General features: G+C 48.2%; 1 protein-coding gene across 1 annotated transcript in view; it reads right to left on the bottom strand.

The window, feature by feature from the left end:
• Positions 1-19,674, bottom strand: part of ALDH2 (aldehyde dehydrogenase 2 family member) — a 29,579-nt gene extending 9,905 nt beyond the window's left edge. Inside the window, exons 1-7 of the mRNA XM_007170911.2 lie at positions 19,489-19,674; positions 8,621-8,725; positions 6,785-6,925; positions 5,557-5,636; positions 3,295-3,406; positions 2,660-2,788; positions 2,110-2,223 (exon numbers count right to left, since the gene is read on the bottom strand). Of these exons, the coding sequence (XP_007170973.2) occupies positions 2,110-2,223; positions 2,660-2,788; positions 3,295-3,406; positions 5,557-5,636; positions 6,785-6,925; positions 8,621-8,725; positions 19,489-19,608 (801 nt within the window). The 5' untranslated portion in view covers positions 19,609-19,674. The remainder of the gene's footprint in view (positions 1-2,109; positions 2,224-2,659; positions 2,789-3,294; positions 3,407-5,556; positions 5,637-6,784; positions 6,926-8,620; positions 8,726-19,488) is intronic.
• Positions 19,675-21,172: the final 1,498 nt, after the last annotated feature.

Raw genomic sequence — 21,172 nt, 5'->3', positions numbered from 1 at the left:
CACAGAACAGAAGCCCCCACAACCTGAGGGAGTAGCTGGACTACAAGAGACCTGGAGAATTTCACCAAATCTGGCCATTCACTTACCATCACTGCCCCATCCTCTGAGCTCCTAGGATGACAATGACAGTAACGACACGAGCAGGGTCATTGCTGTGTGGCTTCTACACTCAGCACCACCTACATACCAGACACTGTGCTAAGTGTTTTGTGTGCATTAAGTTCAACCCTCACAACAACCTCAGAGGTAGGGCCGACTCTTTCCCTTGATATAGAAATGTGGGAGCTATAGCTCAGAGTGGTCAAGTCACTTGCCCAAAGTCACACAGTAAATGTGGAATCAGAATTCACATTTGGGCAAACTGCATCCAGCACCAGTTCAGACCTGCTATCCTGCCTCATTCTCACAGTGTTTTAAATGGTATCTCCTAGCACAGGGCAAGGATGGGGTGCTTCTCACCTCCATATTCCAATAGCCTGGTACAAAGACACCCCTGTGCTTATCTGTTGAATGAACACACATACCGTGGTCAAGAAACCATCCCGTCTGACTTCCCTGGTGGCGCAGTGGTTAAGAATCCGCCTGCCAATGCAGGGGACACGGGTACGAGCCCTGGTCCAGGAAGATCCCACATGCCGCGGAGCAACTAAGCCCATATGCCACAACTACTGAAGCCCGTGCGCCTAGAGCCCGCGAGCCACAACTACTGAAGCCCGCACCTAGAGCCCGTGCTCCGCAACAAGAGAAGCCACTGCAATAAGAAGCCCGCGCACTGCAACGAAGAGTAGCCCCCGCTCGCTGCAGCTAGAGAAAGCCCGCGCACAGCAACGAAGACCCAACACAGCCAAAAATAAATAAATTAATTAATTAAAAAAAAAAAAAAAAGAAAGAAAGAAACCATCCCATCTGCAAGATTCTCAACATCCCCTTGAGGCATTAATTTAGGTGGTGACTAAGCCAAGAAAGAGCCTGGACTGTGTCATCTAGGCCACAGTTCTGCCCTCCCGCAACCGCCATCTCTGCGTACAGACTGAACATCTGAAGGTATCTTTACCCCGAGGATCATTTTAAAGATCACCTTTATTATACTATTCAGCATGCCTTCTCTAAAGTCATGCAATGAAGCCTTCCAAGAATTCAAGGATAGGAAAAAGGAATTTTGTCCCTGCTTTCAAGGTGATTATGTTTAAGGAATCCCCAGGCATATTATATGTCTTTGTCTCTCCGGGGCCTGGCACAGAGCAGCACTCATTCATTCATTCATTCACTCACTGAGCACTTACTCTGGGCTAGACTTTTGCTGAATACATCATAAGCTTTATCTCACTCTGGCCAACCCCGGGAGGTGGGCACAGTTATTATCCCTATTTTACAGGTGGGGACAAGGAGGCTTTAGGAGGCTGACTTGCCTAAGGTCACATAGCTAAGTAAGTGCTGCTGAAACAGTTAGTTTGACTCCAAAGCGCATTATCTTCCCCACTACAGCACACCCACTGTCTGTACTGCATAGATACTGCCATCCTCATTTTAAACACAATGAATGGAGCCCCCAAAGACACTCAGTGAATTGCCTCATGTCATAATGGCAAGGCTGGGATTTGAACTCATGTCTCCCACTCTCTTTAATCGCCAGGGCAGTGCCAGTCAAGGAGTCTGACACAGCCGAGGTGCTTTGACCTTGGGCAGTCAGCTCTGGGCTTTATAAAGTCTAGACAGTCCTGGCCTCTTTATCCCACATGGGGTGCCAGGCCACCCCCCTACAGCAGCTGGAGTATCAACCAATCCACAAAGGGCTCCACCCTGATGGTCCCTGCTGGCACACATGGGGCCCCTCACTTGAGCTACTCAAAGGCAGTCCTGGGGCAGACCCCCATGCAGTACCCAGAGGCTAATCTTATTTTACTTTATTTTAGCTGCGCTGCACGGCTTGCGGGATCTTAGTTCCCCAACCAGGGACTGAACCTGGGCCACAGCGGTGAAAGCGCCGAGCCGTAACCACTGGACCGCCAGGAAAGTCCCCCAGAGGCTAGTCTTGAACGCATCATCCTTTGAGGACTGGGGGCGCTTGAGCCAAACATACCACAAGCTTGAGGTCCTAGGATGCCTTACCTCTGTGGAGCCTGTGAAGGCCACTTTGTCCACATCCTCATGGGAGGCGATGGCGGCCCCAGCCGTGGGGCCAAATCCAGGTATGATATTGACCACGCCAGGAGGAAAGCCGGCCTGTAGGCAAACACCAGGGACACTGGGAGTCGTTCTCCCGCTCCAAAGGGTCTGGACAGAAGAATACACATCCCCTCCCAGAAGCTGAGGCAGGCTGCCCAGCACACAGGTGAGCAGTCTTACCGGGTACTGCTCAGGAATTCTAAATGGTGCAGCAAGAAGCCTGTTTTGTGGGATTCCCTGTGCCCTTTGCCCCTGCCCCCATGGCACTCACTTAGAATGGTTTTCATTCTCCAGAGGGGTCTTGCAGTGAAACCCAGTGTAGAAGAGAGGTGGTACGGGTCACTTCGGCTGAAGTGTGATGAGCAGGGATGAGGGGGGTTCAGTCCCTTCTCTCCAAATACCCACCCCCACTACGGGGGCCCCTCATCAGCACTCCTATAGAGCAAGCCTCTACAAAGGCATATAGAGGTCAAGATGGACACAAGCCACGCACCTCCTTAATCAAGTTGGCCACATAGAGGGCAGTGAGTGGAGTCTGCTCAGCCACCTTCATCACAACCACGTTTCCAGTCGCCAAGGCTGGTCCCAGTTTCCATGCTTGCATCAAGAGCGGGAAGTTCCACTGCAATCAACAACAGCCACTCCCGAAATCTCAGCCGAGAGCTGCACTGGCAGCAGAAAGTGGCAGCCGGAGAGCAGAAGCAACACCAGGTTCTCTGAGCCTCTCGTGTTCCCCTCACAGCTCAATTGTAGGTTTAAGACAGATGAACAAGGCAGGTGGTGGATGATGACATTAGTGACTCGCATTCATGCTTTTCCATACTAGGCACCATGCTACATCACCGCATTCAATCCTCCCTACTGCCCTAAGACAGCTACTATCACTTCCACTTTTCCGATAAGGAAACCAAGTCCTAGGGGGATAAGTGACTTGCCCAAGGTCACAGAGTTCACCCGTGGCAGCGCTGGTTGGCTTTGTTAAAGACCATGTTCTCAACCACTGCCCAGGCCGCCTTCCAACATCACCCCACAGACCCTCCCACCTTGGCAATGAACCTGCCCAAGATTGCTCCCTCTCACAGCACTCCTGATAAACCTTCATTTGTTTATTACGAGTCTAACACTCACCGGGATGATCTGCCCGCACACTCCCACAGGTTCATGGCGGGTGTAGCTGAAGTAGTCCCCATCGATGGGAATGGTTTTCCCATGGTACTTATCAGCCCAGCCGGCATAGTAACTTAAAAAAAAAAAAAAATCCAAACTCAATCAATGACTGTCAGGGACCCCTGTAAACTCTGGCAGAAAGAGAAGACTCAATCTGGTCCAACTGGGTCTTTCTGATAATTGCCCTTGCTCTGGACTTATTTCCAGAAAGACTTAACTAACTGCTAGGGTCACAATAATTCATTCTCAGTAACTAACCTCTAAGTCTCAGAATCACCTGGGGTGCTCATAAAAAACACCAAATTCCAGGTACCCACTTCTGACCTACTCAACTGACTCTCTGGGGCTGATGCCCAGGAATCAGTATTTTTAATAAACATTCAGATTTATTAAACTGTGACTGTCGCACCAGCCCAGCACCACAGATTAGCATCTGAGAACCATGGATCGACTCTAGTGGGAAAGTGCAAACCCATCTAACAGCTGGCACTTGCTGTGTGCAGAGCATCATACTAAGACTGAGTGAACAGTGACCAGAAACAAATCAATGACTGGATCCCAACCCTGTAAAGCTTACCATCCAGACACACAGGGACACAAATGGCAAAAACACAGCAAATTAGAGCTGGGGGGAAAAGAAGAGTCATGTGTTTATAGTATGTGATGATTTTCAGGGAAGTAGGAAAAATGAAAGATGGGGGAGAGATGCAACATGCAGTGTAAAAGAGAGATTTCTGAAATGAATGTGTCTGCTGAGGTTAGCCTGAGACCAGACTTGACCTGGGTGTGAACATAGGTTTGTGATGCCAGGGAGAAAAATAGCCACGGAGTTGCCAATCTGTACAAATTAAGGCATCACTGCTCCCTTCTTCCCAGGTCTGTATTACGTGTGTTTGCATGCCTCAGAACAGGTATTTAATGAGCACAGAGGCACTCTGCTAAAACTCAGGAAGGCCTGGGGCTCTGCCTGCTGTTCACCAGGCTGCTCCCTCTGGGGCGTCCTTGCAGAGCGTTCTCAATCTTGGCACTGCTGCCATTTGGGGCTGGAAAATTCTTTGCTGTGGGGGGCTGTCCTGTGCACTGCAGGATTTTTAAAGCATCCCTGGCCTCTATGCACTAGATGCCAGTAGCACCCCTCCCTCCCAGTTGTGACAACCAAAAATGTCTCCAGACATTAGCCACTGTCCCCTGGGAGACGCAATTGCCCTGGCTGAGAAACCCTGTTATGGGGGATAACTACTGTTTTGTTGTCCAACCCATACTTTCCCGGCACTGCTTCTTTCCCTCCACCTCTGTCCACATGGTCACGGAGGAACAGCCATTATTTGAACAATGATCTGTCCACCTGAACCACATCTGGTCAGACTCAAGGCCAGCCAATCAGGGCCCCTGTTCCAGGAATTTGGCACGAGGACTAAGGGACTGCAGCTTAGTCTGGATGGAATCACTCATACAGCAGCCAGCCCAGGTGTGAGCAACCGGGTTCCAACATGCAGACTGGCCCCAGGAGAGGCCAGCGTAGTTGAGAGAAGAAGGAAGCAAGTAGGCAGCAGTTAGACTCAATGGCCTTCTGGATTTCAGACCCCTCACTCTCCACAGTTGCCCAAGTTAGGCTGAGTGAGTTCCTGTTACCTACGACCCAAGGGCTCTGGCAAAGCTCTTATTCCTCATCTTTTATTTCTTGGTTATTAAAACGTTTATGATTAAACTAAACCCAAAGCTAGCAAGAGGAAGCAAATAATGAAGATCAGAGCAGAGATAGGTGAAATGAAAAACAGAAAAACAACAGAGAGAATCAACAAATCCACAAGCTGGTTCTTTGAAAACATTCACTAAATTGACAAACCTTTAGCCAGACTAAGGAAAAAAGGGAGAAGCACAAATGACTAAAATCAGAAATGGAAGTGGGGACATTATAATTATAAAAACGAGATAAAAACGATTATAAAAGAATACTATGTGCAACTGTAGTCAACAAATTAGATAACCTAGAAGAAATGGACAAATTCCAACTAACATATAAATTACCAAAACTGAAAGAGAAAACGTGTATGAGTCAATTACAGTTTTGTATTGAGGGATGATTCCCAGGAGATGGAGTCTAACTAGAATAGTTTCTCCCACTCCTGTGATCCTTTTACACTGTTCTGTTTCCACCCCTCCAGCAACACTCCCTCCCCTGTGGCACGGCCAAAACAAAGAACAGGAAGCCTGAGCCCATACCGGAGACATCTGAGAACCATGTCCAAATCCACCAGGTAGGAAATGACGTAGGGCTTGCCGTTGTCCAGGGTCTCCAAGGCCTGAGCAAAGAGAAAAAGATCAACACGGACAGGCGGGCACAGGAATGAACCAGCAAATCGGGTGATGAACAGCATTGAGGCTCAGCATGGTCTGAGAAGGGCTGGTGGCCCCTTTGTGCTGAATTTTGAGGCATTTCTGGGCCTCTTCAATGGCAGGGAGCAAGAGGAAGGGGATGGGAGGAAGGATGCACCAACTTCTCATTCAATCATTTCACTGACATTTTTTTCAAGCTTCTACTCTATGGCGGATCCAGGTGCTAGGCATACAGAGGCGATCATGGAGCTTATAGAACAAAAAGCCTTTGTAAAGCAATTATACTCCGATAAAGATGTTTTAAAAAAAAAAAAAAAAAAAACGAGCAAAAACCCAGCAAATAATGACATGAATTAGTCACAAGTGTTAAGAGTGTCAGAAAGTGCCCAACCCAGTTGGAGAAACTCCAGCCTGAGAAGCACCCTTTAGGCTGAAACCTGAAGGATATGTAGGAGGAACGAGGCAAAGGGGAAGGTATGAATGGTGACAAAGGGAAGAGTACCCTGGGCAGAGGAAACAGCATGTGCAAAGGCCCAAAGCTTGGCAGTGAAGAAGCTGAGGGAAAGCTGCTGAGTTGAGCTGTGTGTGTGAGGGCCACAGTTGGGAGACAGAGCCAGATCAGGGAAGGCCTAGTAGATCATGTTGAGGGAACAGGGCTTTATCCTAAGGACACAGGATGCGATGGAAGGCTTAAGAGCAGAGTGCCATGGTATAATTTGCCTTCTAGAAGCTTCACTCTGGCTGCTATGTGCAGTACGGACTAGGGGAGGAGAGGGTATTGCCTCCTGGTTTCTTCTGCCTCTTGCAGACAGGGAGGAGGCCCACCACACAGAGAGGGTCTGGGAGAGGTGTCCATCCCTCTGGGGGGTCTCTCTCCAGGAAGGCTTCCCCATCATAGCCCCCTCCCCACCCGAGTCTCCTCCTTTCTTAGCCAAACCCACTGCATCAAGGGAAACACTAAGAGGCTTCCCAGGTTGGCACAGGAGGGTACCCCAAAGGTGTCCAGCCTACGCCATTCTGGCCAGTTACTTGTCAGCAAGGCAATCCTTTCCTGGCTATCCGTGGGATGTCCATTCGCCATGTGGGATGAGAGGGGAGGGGGCGGAGAACTTACTGCCAGGTAGGTCCGGTCCCGCTCAATCAGATCAGCCAGGCGGTTCAGCAGCCAGCCCCTTCTGGACGCATCCATGCGGCGCCAGGGCGAGCCCAGCTGGAATGCAGCCCGGGCAGCCTTCACTGCCCTGTCCACGTCTTCCTGGAAAAAACCCACCGAGGTACTTCAGGCCTTCTCAGCAATAACCACCTCCAAATGCCTCCTGCCCCGCTGCCGAACGTGCCCACAGGAGCTTCAATCAATGCCTGTGTGGAAACTGCCCCAAACAGTTCCTCCCAGCCTCAAAAGGGCTCTGTTTGACCAGCTTCAGAATTAAATGACTGGGCTTCTCTCCTTCCCAGCAGTCATGGTGGGAATGAGGATCCTGATGGTTTCCATTTCTGGATTTCCATTTCAAAATCCCCCAAAGAGTTAACGTAGGGAGAGGCACTCAGGGATCAGCACTTAGAAATTGGCCATTTTTCCCCTCTTCCTTTCAAAACAAGCCCAGTGAAATTAACCATTCCTTCTGAGATGACTGGCAGTCTCCAACTAATGCAGGTTTAACCAGCTTCCCTCTCCTTGGGAAAGCAATAAAATCAACACAGCTAGCATTTTCCATATAGGGAGATGTGTATCAGGAGGTAGGGAGCATGGTTTTCATTAATATTAAATACATTTACCATTAGACTACCCTATGAGCCAGAAAAGTAGTCACACTTTCTTTTAGCAAAGGGAGAAAGGCCTTAAATGTGCATATAGAAGACTGTTTGTTTTAAAGCAGAGGACAGGAGGCATTCTTGAATTATTTTTAATGCTTTTTCTATTTTAATAAATGAAATGTTTTTTACTGAAAGTCTAATTTTTAACTTTCAAATTAGTATTACTGTTTTTTCATTACTATGGGTATTCATAATTAAATCAAAATATACTACAGACACCATAGCTAGATCTCAGGAGACCTGAATTCTGCTGAAGAAGATTTCCATCTAGCTGTGTACTTCCCTTCTCTGACCTTCAACTTCCAGGTCTGAAATGGAGAGATTGGATTAGATGTTCTCAAATTAAATTCCAAGTCTACAATTCTGCAACTGTATGAATTTTTTTATATTTTATTTTTAATAGATCTTTATTGGTGTATAACTGCTTCACAATACTGTGCTAGCCTCCGTGGCACAACAAAGTGAATCAGCCACATGCACACATACATCCCTATATCCCCTCCCTCTCGAGCCTCCCTCCCACCCTCCCTATCCCACCCCTCTAGGTTGTCCCAAAGCACGGAGCTGATCTCCCTGTGCTATGCTGCTGCTTTCCACTAGCTATCTATTTTACATTTGGTCGTGTATATATGTCGATGCTACTCTCACTTCGCCCCTCACCCACTGTGTCCTCAAGTCCATTCTCTACGTCTGTCTACGTCTTTATTCCTGCCCTGCCACTAGGTTCATCAGTACCTTTTTTTTTTTTTTTTAGATTCCATATATATGCATTAGCATACGGTATTTGTTTTTCTCTCACTTTACTCTGTATGACAGACTCTAGGTCCATCCACCTCACTACAAATAACTCAATTTCGTTTCTTTTTATGGCGGAGTAATATTCTACTGTATTTATGTGCCACATCTTCTTTGCACAACTGTATGAATTCTTGAACCCGGGTACAATCTAGCACTTTTACCTGCAAGGAAGAGTTTCTGTGGTTTCACTTAACTCAAAAAGTTTAATTGGCATTTTTAGTTATGAAAGTAATACACACAAAGTTTCAACCATAAAAAAAATGTTAGAGAATGAAACCATCCTTGTGCACCCCCAACCCACTCAGCCCTGCCCTGAGGTTAAGTTACCATATCTCACCTTGTCCCCTTCAGCTACATGACAGATGACATCCCCAGTGGATGGATTGATGGTGGGGAAAGTTCTCTTGCTGACAGAATCATGCCACTCATTGTTTATGAAGATCTACAATGAGAAGGAAGAAAGTCCTCAGGACCAACTCTCAACCTGATACTGACCACCAGCCATGTTTAAAAAAAAAAAAAAAATCAGGAAGAACAAGTAGGAATTAGCTTCAGAGGGATGTGGCCTAGAAGTTAAAAGCACAGGCCTTGGAGACAATCCAAGCTGGAGCACCCACTCTGCCAAGTACTGTGGGTAAGTCATTTGACCTTTCAATGCCCTGGTTTCTTTGACCTGAAAAATGGAGACTATGTTCCTTTCTTATCAGTAATCTGTATCTACTGCTGTGTTACATCACCTCAACATTTGGTAGCTTAAAATGATTTATTATTATCTCTCACAGTTGTGTCCACTGATTAGGCTCAGCTGGGCAGGGCTTGGTCACGTGGTTGCAGAGCGAGGGCACCTGGGGCTGCAGGTGCAAGATACTTTCTTCACTCATATGTCTGGCACCACATGGTTGCTTGAGCTTCCTGACTGTATGGCAGACTCAGGCTAGTCAGACCTCTCACATGACAGCTGGCTTCCCTAGAGAGTGTTCCAAGACACCAGGCAGAAGCTGAAAGGCTTCTTAAGATTTAGCTTCAGAAGTCACATGGCCTTATTTCTGCCACCAAATTCCATTGGTCAGCATGAGTCACAGGCCCAGTCCAGATTCACAGGGAGGGAGGAGAGCCTCCACCTCTGCCTGGGAGGAGCAACGAAGAATTAGCAACCACTGTTCCTCTACCACACTACTGTAGTAGGGTTGTTATGAGAACCAAGTTAGATTATTCTTTCATCCATTCAGTAAATATTTTGTGAACACCTGCAATGGGCCAGGCACGGTTCTAGGGCTGAGGACACAGTGGGAACCAAACTCAGTGAGGAACTTTTCTCTCATGGAGCTGGCGTTCTGGTAGGCACAAAAAATAAAGAAGCAATCAAATATACAAGGCAATCTCAGACTGCAGTCATAAGTGCAAAGGAGAAGAACAGGATCCATAGAGAGTACTAAAGTGGAGGAAGACAGAGAACTCTAGCTGGGATGGTCAGGGAGGGTTTCTCTGAAGAGCAGACATTTGACTTGAGCCCTGACTGATGAAAAGGAGCCAGCCATGGGAAGAATGGGAGGATGAGCAATCCAGGCAGCAGGAACAGCAAGTGCAAAGGCCCTGGGGCAGGAATAAGTCTGGTGTGTTTGAGAAAAAACAAAGGCGGCCAGAGTTACTGGTGAACCAGGAAGGAAGTGCTAGGAGATGGGGTCAGAGAGGAGGGCAGGTCCTGTGAAACCCTCAGGGGAGCACAGAGCAGAAGTCTCCCAGCAAGCTGTCCCCTGAGGCTGGGGAAACTGGTCTTTCCAGAAGGGGGCTGAGGTCACTTCAGTCACTTTAACCAAGGCTGGAGCAAAGGTCACAGGTGGGGTGAAGGCAAGGACACCCGTCCAAGGCCACTCTGCCTTCCTTCCCCAAGGGCTCTCCTGGGCCCCAGCATCCCAACATGGCCTGGCCCCGGCTTAGGACCTGGGAAGTTGTCTGCAGTCACTCAGCCAGGTTCTTTGGAAATGTGTGTGGGTTCACATTAGGTGGCTGATCATCAATTTGAAGGGAAAAGACACCTCTGTTTCTTCCTGCAAGAGAGCTTGGAAGCAGGCAACAGGTAGTTTCCAGTGGAGGGAACAGGTGTAGCAGAAAGAGTTCAGGCTGGAAACCAGGTGGACCCGAGTTCAAGCTGGACTGGGCCACACCCTCCCCACATGCTCCCCCCTCTCTGAGAATCGGCCTCGCCTCCTGGTGAACTTGGAGGAGAGTGAAGCCCATGGGGAGGAGCAGAGATAAAACCCGTGGAGGAAGGAGGAGAGCCTGGCACACAGCCCGTGACCACTCCAAACATCTGTTCCCATTGCCACCCTGAGTGCAGGCTCAGGTTTCACAGCCTCACACCCACTGATTCACTGAAGCACTTTAAGGAGGAGGTCAGCTACAGAGAGAGGCAGGCCGCAGTGGGTGGGGGTGAGCCTGGCTGGCCTTGTAATGTTCCCTTCTGCTGACCAAGATGTCAGCACCTGGTACCATGTGAATGTTCTACCCATCACCTGCATGTCATGGAAATGGCTATTGACTGTTCCTGACTACTCATTATGCGGCAGCCCCTGTACCACAAGCTTTCCGTTACTGGATCATTCCCATTTAAACCTCATAGCAAACCTAGGTGAGCTGCATCCTCTCTACAGTTGGGGGACACTGAGGCACAGAGAGGTCAAGCCACCTGCTCAAGGTCACACAGCAGTGAGAGCAGAGCCCGAATTTGAACCCAGGTCTTCAGAACTCTAAGGCCTGTGCTCTTTGCCCAGTTCTTCCCCCCAACTCCAGACTCCAGTCAGAGCCCATGTCTGCCTTCGAGGAGGTCAGAACTCGTTTCCTAATCTCCATCTTTATGGTTTACTTAACTGCCCTGCTGCAAGTTTGATCTTGAGTTTTTATTATGGGTGCTATAAAAAGCACCAGCCTCTAAGCCAGACAGACATGTGTTTGAATCTTGGCTCTACCCCTCACAAGCTGTGACCTTGGGGCCAATCCCTTCATTTCCAGATGCTTCATCAGTTTCTGGGGATGACACATCCGGGGGCTTAAATGTGAGGACTATATTCAACGAGGGGTGTAAGCTCCTAAGCCAGGACCCCACACACAGTGTGTCTCACCACCACAGTCAGTACATTACTCCAGATACCTGCACAGCAGCATACTAAATTAGTTTATCCTGAAAAAGTTTTCGTTGTTATTTTGCAAAGATCAGGAAGTATGAAGCGGAGAGTGGGCCAGTCTGGTTAAACTCCCCAGGTCCTCAACCCTTCCTCCCTGGGCAGGGCCCACACCGTCCCCTGATCTTAGTCTAGGACCCTGGAAGGACCACTCCCTGGCCCCTGTCTGCCTCTCAATGCCCTGGATTTGTTGAGTCACTCTCCACTGTTGAATTTTCAACAGTCCATCCTCCCTTCTAACTAATAGGATAAGCTGGGGTTTGCAGGAACCTGGAATCTTCCTTCTGTTTAGAGTTCCCACTTCCTTTCTCCTAGAGCCAGACTTTAGTGGTGCCCTCCTTGGGGAGGGGGAGCTAGGGTGAGAACCGTTCTCATACTGAGCCTCTGCCAAAGTTCTGCTTCAAGTGAGGAGAGTTTCATAGCGACTTATCTTGAATAAACACAAGAGTGGACTCTAGGCCGAATGCTTCATAACCTCTCGGCCAGAAACCCAACGCCTAACTTAGATAACATGTTAACTCACTCACCCTGGGAGGGGGTCCTACCGGGCTCACACTTCCCCATTAGTTTCTAGAAGCAGAGAGACAGACAGCCTCATGGCATCAGAAGTTGACACTTTGAATCTGGACTGCTGGCAAAACTCATAGAGCTTTTCCATCAAAATGCTCTATTTTCTCTACATTTTAATAAATACATCTCACTGCATTTTATAAAAGTTGGATTCACTCATCCATGCAGTGGTTTAAGTGTTAACCAAGTGCCATTGCCATGCTGGGCACTGAGTGAAACAGCCAAGTCCTGGCTTGTTGAACCAAAGTCCCGGGAGGAGAGACATGATCAACAAGCAAATGAAGAGAGAAGCAGAAACAAACAGGCAACAGTGAGGACCAGAGGGGCTGCCTGAGGCAGGGGCTTGGGGACACGAGGAACCAAAAGGGCCCCGTGGCTGCAGAGTGAGGGTGGGGGAGAGCAGAGGGGGCTCTGGGTTCTGCACCTGCTGTGTGCCAGGACCTGCACTGGTGCTGGGGTCCTGGAGGGAATGGGACAGATGTGGGGAGTGTCCATTCTCAGTAGGGATCATGGACTTTTTTTTTTTTTTTTAATAAATTTATTTATTTTGTTTTATTTATTTTTGCCTGTGTAGGGTCTTCATTGCTGCACACGGGCTTTCTCTAGTTGTGGTGAGCGAGGGCTACTCTCCGTTGCGGTGCGCGGGCTTCTCATTGGGGTGGCTTCTCTTGTTGCAGAGCACAGGCTCTAGGCGCTCAGGCTTCAGTAGTTGCAGCACGCGGGCTCAGTAGTTGTGGAATGCGGGCTTAGTTGCTCCGCGCATGTGGGATCGTCCCAGACCAGGGATTGAACCTGTGTCCCCTGCACTGGCAGGTGGATTCTTAACCACTGCACCACCAGGGAAGTCCAATCATGGACTTTTATTCTGTAACTTGCTTTTATGAGTAAGTTTATCTTGGACGTTATTCCACAGGCATATCTGCCTCATTATTTTAAGCAACATAGCAATCTTCAAAACTAACGGACCACAATTTATTTAATCATGTCCTACAAATGCGCTTTTAGGAAACGTTTTCACTGCAAGCAGACCTCAGAGATATTTTGGGTTCAGTCCAGACCATCGCAATAAAGTATTGCAATAAAGGGAGTCACATGAATCTTTTGGTTTCCCAGTGCATATGAAAGTTATGTTTACATTATACCACAGTCTATTAAGGGTGCAATAGCATGATATCTATAAAAATCGATGTGGCGCAGTGGTTGAGAATCTGCCTGCCAATGCAGGGGACACGGGTTCGAGCCCTGATCTGGGAAGATCCCACATGCTGCGGAGCAACTAGGCCCGTGAGCCACAACTACTGAGCCTGCTCCTCTGGAGCCTGTGCTCCGCAAAAAGAGAGGCCACGACAGAGAGAGGCCCGCGCACCACGATGAAGAGTGGCCCCCACTTGCCGCAACTAGAGAAAGCCCTCGCACAGAAACGAAGACCCAACACAGCCAAAAATTAATTAATTAATTAATTAATGAAGACCCAACACAGCCATAAATCAATCAATAAATAAAAATTTTTTTAAAAATTTGGAAAAAAAATGCCAGAAAGGTCCAAAAAAAAAAAAATCGATGTGCATACCTGAATTTAAAAATACTTCATTGCTGGGGCTTCCCTGGTGGCAGAGTGGTTAAGAATCCGCCTGCGAATGCAGGGGACATGGGTTCAAGCCCTGGTCCGGGAAGATCCCACATGCCGCAGAGCAACTAAGCCTGTGCGCCCCAACTACTGAGCCTGCGCCTAGAGCCTGCGAGCCACAACTACTGAGCCTATGTGCTACAACTACTGAAGCCCACACGCCTAGAGCTTGTGCTCCACAACAAGAGAAGCCCCCGCAATGAAGAGTAGCCCCCGCTCGCCGCAACTAGAGAAAGCCCGTGCGCAGCAACAAAGACCCAATGCAGCCAAAAATAGATAAATAAATAAACAAAAATTAAAAAAAAAAATTTATTGCTAAAAAGTGCCAATTATCCTCCAAGCCTTCAGCAAGTCGTAATCTTTTTGCTGGTGGAGGATTTGAAATATGGTGAGAATTACTAAAATGTGACAGAGAGACAGGAAGTGAGCAAATGCTGTTGGGAAAATGGCACCAATAGACTTGCCCGATGCAGGGTTGCCACAAACCTTCCAATTTGTAAAAAACGCAGTATCTACAAAGTGCAATAATGCACAGCACAATAAAATGAGGTCTGCCTGTATTCCTGACAGTGCTGCTGCAGCAAACATCTTTAGACATGCATTTTTGCAAAGTTGGGGCAGATTACCATATTTAGAATTACTGAGTTGGAGGATAACATGATCCGTGGCTTCCTCGGGTATCTTCTATTCCAGGCCCCTGCGGATTAGGAACTGCAAACAGAAACTTGTGGGGAGGGGTGAGAAGCTGGGGCAGGGACAGTAGAGCTGGGAGCAGGACTGCAGGACCCTGGAGAGGAGTCTTAACCAAAGCGAGGACAGAGTGATATTCTAGTGCCACCCCCACCCCATGGCAATGGACAGTCATAATCTGCCCAAGGTCGCCAAAAAAGGTTAAATGCCATTCAGCAGCTCCAATTTACAGACGCAGGACCCATTCTAGAAAGACTTTATTTTCAAGCTTTGATGCATGAAAGAATTAGGGATCTGTTACCTAGGAAATCTACACCCCTGGAATATGTTATTTTCCCTAAGAAGGAGTGAGGAAATGCTGTGGCTTTCTATCCTGGGGTGAATCCTGCTGGCAACTGCTTTTTCAGTGGCAGTTGGGTAATTTATGTCTAAGAGAAAACAGATCATAAGGAGAGAAGTTCAGGATAAACATGGAATGCCACCCACATTCACACTTATCCAGTCATTTAGGTACCTCGGGATTAGTTTGGGATTAAGGCCAAGGGCAGCCACCTCCCCCAGAATGTCTCCCTGAACATTCTTTCCTCATCCCCCAGGGCCTTTGGTCTCACATTCCTGGACTTTCTATTATTTCTACAAAGGATCTTAAAACTCCTAAACAAGCAATAAAAGCAACATGATCAGTGTGGAGATATGTCACTTGACTCATTCAGCACACAGCCATTCCAAACCACTGCTTAGCCCAACACAGGTTTTGGCTCATTCCATAAGAATCTCTCAGGGAAAACAAGATAAATCAAACTCCTATTCTGTATATACCACCTGTTAGCAGTGATTATCTGCAGCGGTGGGATATCAGAGGACTGTTTTTCTTTTCTTTTTCGTTTTTATATTAGCTTATAGGCCACTTATTTTTAAAGAAATAAAACATTTAAAGTCCCCTTGAATCACTGCCCACAAGCAGATTCCCTATGCAGCCCTGCCCTCACGCCAAGGAGCGTTTTCCTTCCAGGACATTTTCAGCCATTTACATGGAGCTATGTTTATCCACATTTGATAGAAAGTCTGTTTTGATAATTTTAATTAGTTTCACATCACTCAGAGTGCTAGACATTTTCCCCTCTTGAAACGTTGTTTTTGAGATCCATTATTCATACAGCTCCAGCTAATTCCTTTAACTACTGTGTGCACAGAATTATTCTTTCCTATAGCTGTAACATATGTTGTTCATCTATTTCCCCATGGAAGGCAGGCTGGCTTATTTCTTGGTTTTTGCTAATATGCATCAATGAACATCTATATGTGCCTATGTATATGTCCAGTGAGTTTCCACCTCACATACTTCTGTAATGCTTGACTTTTTGTACTGAGGATGTATTACTATTGTAATCAGAAAATTCTATATAAGGAGATCCTTTTTTAATTTTCTTTTTGTCAGTTTTCTCTTTAGTTCCTGAATGTTGTGGTCAAGAGGTTAAGAACAGAGACACAATTTTTTTTTTTTTTCCTGGCCACAAGGTGCAGCTTGCAGGATCTTAGTTCCCCGACCAGGGACTGAACCCTCGCAGTGAAAGCGCAGAGAACTAACCACTGGACTGCCAGGGAGTTCCCAAGACACAAATTTAATTCACCCCAAACTCCCATTCAACTTTACCGCAACCTAGCGCAGCCCTCCAGGAAACAAATTACAACTAACAACAGTGCCCGCATAAAATGGAGTTATATCACCAATATATTGTAAGCTCAACAGCATCACTGTTATCTCCTATTTAAGGCTGCAGTAAATACGGAGGTGCAAGAAGCCATGAGCCAGGCACTTGCTAAGGACTGTGCAAGGATGCCTCCCTTTTATCCTGACAGCAACCATATGATGTAGACGGGATTTTTACCCCATTTTACAGATGTGGCAGCTAAGGTACAGAGTTAAGTAATTGTACCACCCTCAATATTCCTCCTTCCTTGCCTTATTTTTCTCCATAGCACCGATCGATCAGCTTGCTCCATACTATGCATTTCGCTTGTCTTCCAGGATGCAAGCTTCCCATGATCAGGGATTCTAGCCTGTTTTGTTGGTTGGAATTGGGGGTGCTGAGGTGTCTTTTGAATGAGTGAACCTGCCTGGATTGATGTTACTGAGTGACAGGCAGCCTGAGTCCAGAGAGTGAAATAACGTCCAGTGATTTTTCTCATCTTCATTATTATTATCAACCAACATGAACTGGTGATGTTGAAGATGAAAAGTATTAGTCACACCTCATCCAGAGGAATTACTCTGCTGAAACCACACTCCCTTGAGTTTTCCTTTGAGTTGTCTTTCCAGATCTTAATTACTCTCCAAGTCAGGGAACAAAAAAGGAATGAAAAATGAAAATCAGTTTCCTTGACAGAGCTGTGTCCCTGAAACCCACCAAGGATGAGAAATGTTGATCTTCATGAAGCCTGGCCATCATCAGCTCCCCATACAGGTCCCTGCTGGTGAGTGGGGGAGGAACTTGTCCTGTAATCTCCCTAACCCAACAAAGAAGTTCCCCCAACCCTGTAGCTCCACCCAGGACAAGTAGAAGCAGGAGGATCCCAGGAAGGTTGACCAAACCATCCCACTCTATAGACTCTTCTGGTTATGAAATAGAGGTGGGAAGGAAAAGACCTATTGCCTGTGCCACCCCCTCTTCAAGGAGAGACCCAAAAAGCTTGAAATGCAACATTCCCCCAAATACCCTTGGGTGAGAAAATCCAGCACCTACAGAAGTAACTTCAAAGCCTGGAACAGCTCCTTCTGGGGAAACTCCAGACTCCAGAACAGTTCACTGAACATCAAGGAATCAATAATCCCCAGGGAAATGTCCAGGCATATGATCTAGTTTGTACCTAGAGCCCCTGGTAAGAGATTCAAAATGTTAGGATTAGACCTTGGCATTCTTGCCATCAGGTATTGCAACAACTCAACACTGAAAATGGCCCAAGAAGCTTTAAAAGGGGCCTGTTCCAGCAGAGTGTGGATTGCTCATGCATATTGCTTTGCAACCCCTGGGAAGAATAAATAAGATCTGAATGTACTGGTTTAGGAAGACAATCCAGATACATTGTTCAATGAGACAGCTTCAGAACAGTAAGTGCCAGGATCTCATTTAAGTAAAAACAAAAAAATCTGGTGCATGCTCACTTGTCCATGCTCTCACACACACACAGATGCAAAGAAAAAGTCTGCAAGATCACAGACCTACCAGTTAACAGTGCTCTTGAAGGGAGTGCAACGGGGTATTCGGGAAGTTTTACTTCTGCATTTGTATACAGTGAGCAAGGGCTCCTTTTTTTTTTTAATAGCATTCTTTTTTTTTTTTCTCGTGCACTGCGTGGCCTGTGGGATCTTAGATCGAACCAAGGGCCCCCTGCAGTGGAAGCATGGAGTCTTAACCACTGGACCACCAGGTAAGTCCAAGGGTTACTTTTATGATCTCAAAAAAATCTGATAAAGAAAAGCAGCTGCAGGAAGATTTCACTCTGCTCCAACTTACCTTATGAACTAAATCTAGAGACCAGGACTCGTGCTATCTACCAGGGCTGTGTGCACGTTTGGACCCTGTTTCCTCACCTCCACATCAGCACAAAGGAGGATGATCTTAATTAGATCCTGTGGCCACAAAGGCTTGTGATGCTGCTGCCTTTCCCTTGAGGATATTTCTGCTTGATGTTCAAGTCTTTCAAGCATAAACTCCTCCTTAAGCAGCCTAAGGAGCAGCAGCCGCTGCCTTTTTGGCTTGTGTTATGCAAAGGGCATCTTATTTTATCTTTTGTTTTTATTCCCTTGCAAATGACCACTTGTAACACCCTTTAAATCACACAGATGTGCCTTTACCCACTGTCTCTGTGCAGATTTGCAGCCGAGCTCCTGACCAGACAAGCAGGTCCCCTGTTGAAAGCAGCCAGCCAGGGGCCGTCTCTACAGCATCCTAAATCAGCAGTGACCCCTTTATTCCCACCCAGAGTTGCAACAGTAGTACCATGGAAGATTCTGGTTATCGGCTTACTCTTGGGAGCCTAGATGTGAACCCCAACTCTGCCGCTGACTTGAGTCTTTGGGTAACTCACTAAACCTCTTTGTAACTCAGTCTCTTCATCTGTAAAATGGAGATAATCACAGTACCTACCTCACCGGGCTGTTTAAGGATTAAACGGCACAACAGGTAAATGGTTAGACTGGTGACAGGTGCAAAGGAGGTGCACAGAGAATATGAGCTGTTACTCCTGTTAAGTGCCCACGTGGTGTATGAACCCCTGTGCTCACCCTCTGACCCCTTCCCACTTTATAGAAGTTGAAGCTCAGAGAAGGGCAGCAACTACACTTCTTGCACAAACAAAATGGACTCTCATAACCAATTTCCTTCTCTGTGACTTTCAGCACTTTACCCAAACTCAAAGATCAAAAGAGAAAATATTCCCAAGTCCTGGTTGAGCAAGAAATCAGCTACTGGGAGTCAATGTTATCCTGGAAAGTCCCTCCTTTCTTTGACCAAAGAAAGATCCTTGGAAGGTACAGACACCATTTGGGGATTGCGCTGTTGTAGCGAAGGTCTCCACCCTTTCCCAGTTCCCAGCAGTGGAAGTGCCAGAAGGCCGAGCGGCCGGGCCGTGGCCTTGGCCTCTCCCTTGGCGAACTGGTGAACCTTAGCTGAAAAGTACTCCTTTTTGTTTTTCCTTTTGGACGTTCTTGGACGAGAGCATGAGTCAAGGGATAAAAGACTACGAAAAGACAAAACTGTTCCTGCAAAGAGGGTCGTAAATGGACATGTCCTCTGGGTGGGTGATGTCGTGAAGACTGCGAAGACACAGGACAACTAAGGCCCGAAAGCCGAGGACGACTGGGGGTGGGGGAGGGGGCGGGGGATGGAACCCGGAAAACGGGCAGCGGCCAGACAAGACAAATAAGTGGCCAAAGTCACAGCTGGGTAATGGAACCGAGGTGTCAGGGGCGGCGAAGGGGCCAAACTGCTCGCAGGCAGGGAAGGGAAGGGGTGCGGAAACAGCAACTGCAGCAAACCCCTCGAGTCCCAGCTGGATAAACTGAGGCCCGAAGAGATCCAGTCCCTCCCCACCCGGCGGCCTCCGTCCCCAGAGAACAAAGCGCTGGGGCGGCCTCACCTTGTTGTAGAAGACCTCGGGCTGCTGGTTGGGGGCCGGCACGGCCGGGGTGGCGGCGGCCGACAGCAGCCGGCGGCCCTGGCAGGGCCGGGCGGCGGCGAGCACAACTGCGCGCAACATACCGAGGATCGAGCTGGAGTGCCGAGCGGAGCCCTGGCGGCTTGAACTGGAAGGACGGCCGGGCGGGCAGCTTGCGTGCGCCACCTCTCCCTGCCCCCGGCGCGGCCGCCAATGGGCAGGCGTGGGGCGGGGCCCGGGGGCGTACCCGCGCCTTCCCCACGCCCCAGGCGAAGCTGCCGCTCGGCCGCTCGCCGCAATACGCGCGCGCCCGCGGAGGGGGCGGGTGGTGATCGAGGTTGATCCTCCTGCGGGCCCGGCGCTGCACCACGCGTGGCGCGCCGCGGGTGTAGAATGTCAGGATCGGGCGAGTTCATCGCACGTTGGCTGAACCCCTACTGTGTGCCTGAACCCTTAATGTGTACAGGCAAGAACCGAAGCGACCCTGGCCCTGACTTCAGGGGGCTTACACTCTAGTGGGAGAGGCCAACCTTAAACCAAACACGAGGTAATTTCAGATTGTGATAAGGGATGTGAAGGAAATGAATAGGGTGAAGAGGTAGTTGGGGCGGAGGGCACTGCTTTTAAATCCCTTGGTCAGGAATTGACACGTGAGACCTGAATTGTTAAGGTCCTGTGACTACGGGAAGCATTGCAGGGGGAGGAACAGCAAGGGCAAGGCCTTGAGATGGGACACCTGAGTTGTGTTGCAGAAAGGGAAAAACTGGAGGCCAGTGAACAAGGGGGAGAGGGTTGGGAGGTGAGGTGAGAGAGGTGGGCAGGGCCAGAGGTGGAAGGATTTTAGAGGCAGTGGTGAGGGGTTTGGAAGGGAAGGATAGATCTCAGAGAGACAGCAGTGAGTGGTCCTGAGCAGAGATTTTTAGTTCCCTGCCCAGGAATTGAACCTGGGTAGCCTAGATGAAAACCAGAAATCCTAGCTGCTAGACCACCAGGGGCTAGAGGCTAGAAGCAAGGTGGCCCTGGCTCCTTCCCCCGTTTGAAAGCAAGAATGGTTCAAAGAGGCAAAAACTGTAAAATCAGGTACAAAGTTTATTATTAGAGACACAGCACAACTGTATGGGAGAACACACAGAGAAGCTGTTTATTTATGTAAGTCAGAAGTTAGGCAGAAATACACACCCAGAGAGAAAGGGTATGGGCGTCCTCTCTAATGAGGAGGAGCGCAATAAAGAGGTGATTTAAATCTCTCATACAGGAGAGTTCTTCCAGGTCTTTGTTTACATTTGGCCAATTATATATATTTTTTAATGAATTTATTTTTGGTTGGGTTGGGTCTTCATTGCTGCGCATGGGCTTTCTCTAGTTGCGGCGAGCGGGGGCTACTCTTCGTTGTGGTGCGCGGGCTTCTCATTGCGGTGGCTTCTCTTGTTGTGGAGCACGGGCTCTAGGCGTGCGGGCTTCAGTAGTTGTGGCATGCAGGCTCAGTAGTTGTGGCTCACGGGCTTAGTTCCTCCGAGGCATGTGGGATCTTCCCAGACCAGGGCTCGAACCCGTGTCCCCTGCATTGTAAAGCGGATTCTTAACCACTGCGCCACCAGGGAAGTCCCTTGGCCAATTATCTTGTTTCTTTTTTCACACCTGACCAGTCCTAGGACATCCCCAACAT

Source organism: Balaenoptera acutorostrata, chromosome 13 (assembly GCF_949987535.1).
Source record: "Balaenoptera acutorostrata chromosome 13, mBalAcu1.1, whole genome shotgun sequence".
NCBI classification, from domain to species: Eukaryota; Metazoa; Chordata; class Mammalia; order Artiodactyla; family Balaenopteridae; genus Balaenoptera; species Balaenoptera acutorostrata.
This window is presented reverse-complemented; position numbering and strand designations above follow the sequence as displayed.